Raw genomic sequence first — 7831 nt, forward strand, 5'->3', positions numbered from 1 at the left:
AAAAGAAATCTACCCTTATCCAAAAGGTGTGATCAGTAGAATTGTTTCATCTAGATGCTGGTGAGGGCCCTCAACTATCTTTGGATTTCCATGACCTTAAGGAAATCACTTAACTTCACTGGGCCTGTTTCCTTATTTGTACCATGGAGGGGTTTATTTTAGGTAGTCCCTAAAGTTCTGAGCCTATTCTCCCCGCCATTCCACATCTCCACTCCTACACCTATCTCTATGCATCAATTTGCATAGTGTCTGCCACATAGTGGAGGATTAATGTTTAATGAATGAACAAATTTCTTAATTTCTATAAATGGCACTACTGATCCCATCGAGTATGTCTCAGAAAGCTCTGTAATCCCTAGAACCATGGGCATGCAGCCTGCATCTAGAACTCCACTCACTACTCTGCATTCCTCCCTACTACTGCTCAGTCATCAAACCAGAGCAGCCAAGGCCACACCTGGGAGGATAAAGGCCTGCTAACTTGTGCTCTCTGGGATAGGTACTCACCAAGCATCCACACTTGTCATTACTCCCCAACTCTGCTTCAACTTCCTACTCTGGCATGTAAACTCAAGGGGCGTTGTCTAACTTTTCTATTTGTAGCCCCAATGCTAAGCATAGCTTTTGGCACAGGGTTCAATCTTAACAAATGCTTTTATTGTCCCCCTCAACCCCACATAATCAGATGCCAATTTTTGCATCTAATGACTCTATCTTTACTGTCCCCTTCTCACAACTACTTCATTCAAGGCCTCATCTCTTCTAACCATATACATTGGACCATTCTGAATGCTCTTCCTATCTTCAGTTTACCCCCCAACAAACACAAATTTCTCTTTATCAATCTCAGTTAAAACAATCATAATCATGTCAGTCTACTCAAAAAACTTGAGTGATTCCCAGTGCTTATCATCTTGACTGAAATCCAAATCCCTCCATAATGTGGCTCCAACCCTTTCTGGCCAGATTTATCTCCTGTTCCCCATCCTCCCTATTGCTTCTTCTATTGTGGCCAAACAACTCTTCCAAGTTCTATCTCCTATATCTCTGCCTTAACCTATGCTGCGCCCCTTAGGTAGAATGAACTCTATTTCTCAATCTCACATTCTATGCTACAGCCTTCCTTTAAATGCTATCTTCTTCAAGAAGCTTTCCTTGACATCTCCAGATGAGCTGGTTTTTTTTCCTTAAAAGCTCATATAAGCATGTTGCCTGGATCTATACTTTAGAAGTCATCTGGTTTAACTCTTTCTTCTGATAAGGAAACTGAAGCTTGCTAGGGCAAGTGTCATGACTATACATCACCCACAAATCATTTTCTCATTCCCTCCCACCCATTAGATTGTATGCTTATCTTTGTATCTGAAGCACCTAGTACAGAGCTCTGCATGTAGAAAGTATTTAAAAATTTTTGGCTGACTGGTTTAATAATTTTATATCAGACATATTATGACTACAACAATTATTTCGTAGCTTTATTCCATATATATATAACAATACAATAAACTATCTGGTGGTACAGAAAATTTCTCCTACAATCACAAAATATTCACTTAAAAGTTCATTTCCAGGAAAAATGATTCCCTCTACTTCTAGATCATCCTTCAGCTTATCTTGACTTTGTTTTTGTTTTGCTTTTTTAACTCAAGATCAATCTGATGAATCAGTCATCTGGGTGTCCAATCTCTTCCCTTACCTCTTGATAAAAAGAAAGGGATGTCATGATGAAAATGTTTGGTATTTTCCATTCCACCTATAATCTATTATAAAAGTGTTATTCTGCAAGCATTTAGTTAAGAAAAAAGGTAAACAATAAAACACAATTTTTCTTAAAAAAATCCAAGCTTACAATAAGGGCATTTATCAGTCAGTATGCAAGGATTCACAATGGCCACTTGCTTTTTCTTCTAATTGACAAATGCTTTTTAAAGTCAGTAGCACAAGTAAATAGCAAGTGGGTTTTGAAACCCCCTCATGTTCTTACAATAAGCATCTTTGATATAACTGAAGACTGAATTGTTACACCACATGAAATTCCAATCAGTGAATGTAATGCATCTTTATAGGTTATTTTCTGTCCTTGTTATTTGAGAGGAACTGAGATACTATTGTCACCATCCAAATCCTCTAGTGTATTAAAAAGTGGCAGTAGTTACAATCATTCAATTTCAGCTCCTTTCTAGGGCTTTTTACAGTAGATTCTTAAGTATAGTTCTCAATCTTGGAAACATAGCAATGACACAAATACAAAATGCTCAATTTTTTTGTCTGCTTTAAAAATATGGTCAACATACCATTTATTTGTTATAGTACAACAGTAATTTTGTGCTAAGAATTACGAACCGTTTACTCTAGGTACTTCAGTTCACAAAGAGAATCTGATAACAGTTGAAAAAATTAATACATTTCTTTAAAAAAAAACTTGCACCAATTTCTTATTAAACTGAAATGACTACAAAAGGAATGACAAATGACCTGACAAAAAATGCACTAAAAATTTTGAAAATTTTAGCCAAGAGTAGTCAGAATTTCAGTTTACTAATATTTACACATTTTATGTCATATAGTTGAAGCTATCACATACAAGAAATCAAAAAATAAATCACCTTGAAACCTAACTAAACTGCATATTCTAGGAATACAAGCTCTATAATTAAAAAAAAATGTTGCACACAGTAGTTAGTTGAGAAAATCTGTTCCTTCACCTCTTGGCTTGTGAAAAACATTTTCAAGAGTTCACTCGAAAGGATTAACAAAATCTGTAAAGAAAAAAGAAATGTCGACAAAGATCAGTAAAAGTGATAATCTAGAATTAGAACATAAATAAATCACCTGCAAGATTTCTTAAAAGTATCTTATATGAAGAATTGCTAAAAGTAGACTATTTCCCCAATGTGGATAAAGAATTCTACAACAGATTAAAAAGAACTACTGTCACCATAAATTAAAAAGTAATATGAATTTTTTCCTCTCTTCTATCTCCCATTTGATTTTCACAGAGCTAGAAGGGACTTGAAAGACCATCTAGGCCAAACCCTTCGTCTTACAAAAAATGGGAAACTAAAGTCCAAATAATTACACAGTATAGTGGCAAAAGTGCAGGATTATCATAATATTCAGAGACTGGATATACATTCTGCCTTGGAAACTTAGTAACTGTGTGATCACAGACCAGTCATTTAACCTCTTACCATTTGTTTTCTATTCTGTAGAATCGGGATATTGATGCTCATGTTAACTATTTCAGAGTTGTTGTGGGGTATTAGTAAAGCAGTTAGTGCAATGGCAGTGGTGAGATGCTAAGCTTAAGAGCCAGGAGATGAAATCCAGCTTAAAACATTTACTGTGTGACCATGGAAAGTCACTTTACTTCTTTGTATCTATATCTCAAAGTTGAATGAAATAATATTTATAGGCATTTAGCACAATGCCTGCTATTATTATTTAAATGTGAATTGTTTCTAGTACTGACTTCCCCAAGTCAAAATAATTATTTAACTAGCAGAACTAGGATTTGAACCAAGGTTCTGTTTCTAAATCCACTGCCTTTCTATTAGTTTGCTTCTATTCCACAATTCTTGAGGAGAAAACTCCAATTAATTTGATGGGAATTCTTTTATTTAAACAATGAAGAATCAGGTCAGAGAAACTTATGAATTAAATCATTTCCCCAAAATATCCCTAGGTAATAAAGGAATAATTTCATGCTAAAGATGAGGCAACAGTGGCAAATTAGACATGTGGCCATTATTACAGAGCAAACTTATTTTTAAGATGAAAATAATTTAAGTAACTATTTGCCTTCCACAACTACTTCACTGATCATTCCTATTACTCTGCATTTTATAATCACGGAATTTATCACAAATGGGTGGCATGATGGTATGCTTTAATATTCTTTTTGTTTTTGGTTTTTCAATAATTCTATCACTGTCAGTAAATTTCAGATACCAGGAAGATTAAAATGCTAAAAACTATGGGAAAGAAGCTAAAACAGTAAATTATTTTCTGGTTTGCAAAGGCTGTGACACCAACATGAGTAGTCACAAGTAGGGCTTGCAAAGAAGTGCCCTATGACTTGAAACAAATCCTTGTAAATGGTTAATTAACCATTGTTCTTTCAAAGTATGTTATAGCTTATTAGAATTTCTGATATTTGAATTTCTTCAAAGTAATCAACACCAAGAATCTATCAAAATCAAATGAGGGGAAAAATGAGCCACTAAAAGATTTCAAAATTTTATAAGACTGAACCTTACCTTTAACTATTACGTGTAGTTGGTATTTTGTTTTCCCCTTCTATTTCTTCCACTCCTGCTTGGGTCATAAGGTCAGCGATGTTTTTCTCCAGATCATCAATGCGACTGCTCATATCATCAAGTTGGACGTATTAAAGACAACACTCAATAAAGTTGCTCCATCATTTATTTATACCTTCTGCTCTACTCCTTTATTAAATATATGGCCTCTAACAAGTCAAACTAGCAGGATCCTGAGCTTCCAAATTTAAGCTATTATGAGCACAATGGTTCAGCCTGACTCTCCCACAATGAGCAAAAAAAACAGGGGTAGAGGTCTACAAATAAGATTCATGAGACACACCTATTTTTCTATCTCAAACTGAGCCTTCTTTTCTGTCTCTTTTCCCATATTTTTTGGTTTCCAGCCTGTAATTTCTTTGGTGTGAAAGGGATCTCCAATAATGAAGATCAAGAGTCTTAAGAGTTGCCTAAGGCACTGAAAGGTTAAATGATTTACCTATAGTCAGAGTCAATATCAGAAGGAAGTCTCATAAGTCTTCTTGCTTCTAAGACCAGTCCTATATCCACTAAACGCCAAGACTTCATCATATGCACACATACAAGTGAATACATTTTTATGCAGCTATACACATATAGACATATAGCTAACTGATTAGTACATGGAGGCTGGTCTTGGCAAACCACATAAATATATGTATGCAGTTATATCTACAGTTAATAGAGGCTGATTTTAACAGAAGCCACAAACATAAAGCCTATCTCTATTTCCACTAACAGATGTTCCTGGGTCCAGATCTGGGGTTGAACTAAGGAGGGATATACTTGGCTATACTTAACCTGTGCAAAAGGGTTAAGGCCAATGGCCTGGTCACCTCCGAATTTTTTCCACCATTTCCTGCTCTTTCCAATCCACTCATATACATATAAGTGGCCTTTAACAAGACCAATCCCCTGCTAAGCAGAGCTCAGGTCAGAGCTTTCAGAATCAATCCAAGTTGAACTGAACAGATGAATGATCCATCTCTAAAACCCACCATACTATCACCAGATATGGGGGGGTGGGGGGGTGGGGAGGGGAATAGAGGGGTAGGGAAAGCATAAAAGATGGGAGAGGAGAGGGAGAGAGGGACACTGTGGAGAAAGGATATTTCGGCCAATTATCTGGTCTGACATGGTCTGAAATTTGTCCTGCATCTGCTGGAGAAGTGTATGAACCTGCAGAAAGGAAGAAAGATTCTGATTAGTGATGGGGAGAGGTTTGCTGGAAAGCATCTATAGGCTGATGGCTAAGAGAGATGGGAGAAAGGGAGGAGGCCAGAAATGGGCTCCAGGGCCTGGGTCCTCTCGGATTGCACTCAGTGCAATCACCCAGGGTAAAAGCCGAGCTGTTTCACTCCCCGTTTCTCATCCTCTCTAGGGAAGCCATCATAGTGACAGGACGGCTCGGACTCAAGGCTCCAGAGCAAGGTTCAAGGGCAGACACAGGGGTCTCCACCCACGGGACACAGAAAAACTGAAGTAAACGGCGTGGGGACAGGAAAGGGGGCGGCGACCCCACTTAGCTGCAGCCCCCGAGGGGCCAGGCCGGGAACCAAGGAGACCCCCGGGGGAAGCCGCGGCTCCAGCGCTGGGTGGGGATCGGGCGGAGGCCGCCGGGCCCCAAGGGGGTCAGCGCGACCTCCATCTCCAGCCGCGCGCTGGTTGTCCCCAGACCTCCAAAGCAATCTTCCCCCCACCCGCCACCCCCCGGCCCTGGGTCCCACCACAGCGGTCAGGTCCTGTACAGTTTTGGGGTCTGTTTCCGCCATTGCTCCGGCTCCAGACTTCAGTCGGTTTCCCAACTCGTCTCTATGGCCAATGTGCGTCTGCGCGGTAGGGTAGACACGCCTCCCGAAGCGCGTAAGGGTATATCTGCGCCTGCCCCGGTGCCCTAGCGTCCTCTGGGAAATGAAGTTTCTATGGGTGACGGTAAAGAGTGCAACTGAAGCCGGTGAAAGGAAATTCTAAGTGGGCGGAACACGCGCGCTGGCCCCGCCTCTCTCCCGGCCCACGCCTTCTTCCGTCTCTAAACCTTCCACAGTCCTTCTAGACTGTAATTCTGCACTCCCAAATATTTTCTCTGTGGACTTACTATCACAAAGTCATCCTTTATCCCAGGTATCCAGGTCTCCGAGCCAGTCCTAGATGCTGTGCTCCTCCCTGGCATCCATTCTGACTTCATTCTCTCAGCATCTCCGACACTCTCCATCTCCTAACCCTGTTACCTCTCTTCTCATTTCTTCCTGGAATCTCCCAACCCCTATACCCGCCGCACTCGTTCAGCTGGAATTCATGTGTTGTCCTTTATGTACGCAGTTATTCCTTTTTCATCCTTCTTAAGCCAGGTTCTTAATTTCCCCGGACTCTCTTCACACAATTAATCAGTGAATATTTATTCATCACTTACTATGTGACGATGAAGGAAGAAAACACACATTTATTTTGAACTTACTATGTGCCAGGCACTGTGCTAAGCAAGGTGGATATTCAAATAAAAACCAAAAAGACAGTCCCTACTCTCTAGCAGCATGCATTCTAACGGAAAAAGACAACTCACAAAAAGAACAGAAAAGGGGACTAGGAAAGGTTTCTAGAGCTTAAGGTTCTACCATAGTTTTGAAATCTAAAAGTCGGGAATTGGAAGAAACAATGGCTGGCAGATTTGGGCTCCTCTATAGAATGGAGACCCTAGGAGGAACTTATCAATGGGTAAAAGAAGTAGGTCTTGTGAATGGATATTTCAAGTTTAAAAATCTATAAAGAATGATTAGATGATTCAAGTCAAGGATGCTCTGAGCCCATAAGGGAGTTCTAGAATGAGACAGCATCTGAGGCATGGTTTTGAAGCCCCAGAAGTCAAGAACTGGAATGGCAGGCGAGGTGAGGATAGGGATAGTCTTTGCTAAACTCTATTAAAGATACAAAAAAAGGCAAAAACCAAAGGTCTCTTCTCTCATTGCACTCACATTTGAATGGAGGAAACAACATACTATTACTGTACCTATGTGATATATATAGGATGAATTTTATTCTAAAGGGAAAGCATTTGGGGGAAAGGGAGAGAAAGAACACAATCTCCAAACTCATCATCCTAGCCCATTTCACTCAGGAATAAGAGTCAGATAGGTGGCACAATTAATGGAAATTTAAATCTACCCTCTTCAAATTCAAATTACCCATTTTACTGTAACTTCTTGATTCTAGTGACTAAAAAAAATCTATCCAGTCAGTAGTCCCAGGCCTTGGGGAGTAGGGATGAGGGAATTGATCCCCTTTTTTACCTTCTCTTCCATTGCCACTAATCCACACTTGGCATTCCCATAAGTACACCCAAAACAAGTTGAATTTTTTCCTACTTCTGGCCCCTCTCACTAACTTTTGTATTGTAGTAAAGCTTTTCAAAATGATCACCTTATTTTCTCTTGGTCAGTTTAAGGTAATTAATTATCTCTGTTACTGGATACCTGCAATTTGACAACTTTCATTTATATAGTACTCTAAAGTAATATAGAAATATTAGAGTATTTAGA

General features: G+C 39.3%; 1 protein-coding gene across 1 annotated transcript; it reads right to left on the minus strand.

The window, feature by feature from the left end:
* Window positions 1-1447: 1447 nt before the first annotated feature.
* On the minus strand, window positions 1448-6241 carry HSBP1 (heat shock factor binding protein 1). Its single transcript, XM_007476132.3, has 4 exons — window positions 6026-6241; window positions 5411-5477; window positions 4260-4380; window positions 1448-2759 (listed from the first exon to the last, which is right to left on the minus strand). Exons 1-3 carry the CDS (start codon window positions 6068-6070, stop codon window positions 4262-4264), a joined length of 231 nt encoding a protein of 76 aa, XP_007476194.1. The 5' UTR covers window positions 6071-6241; the 3' UTR covers window positions 1448-2759; window positions 4260-4261.
* Between the last annotated feature and the right edge of the window lie 1590 nt (window positions 6242-7831).

This window comes from Monodelphis domestica, chromosome 1 (assembly GCF_027887165.1).
Source record: "Monodelphis domestica isolate mMonDom1 chromosome 1, mMonDom1.pri, whole genome shotgun sequence".
Lineage (NCBI taxonomy): Eukaryota > Metazoa > Chordata > Mammalia > Didelphimorphia > Didelphidae > Monodelphis > Monodelphis domestica.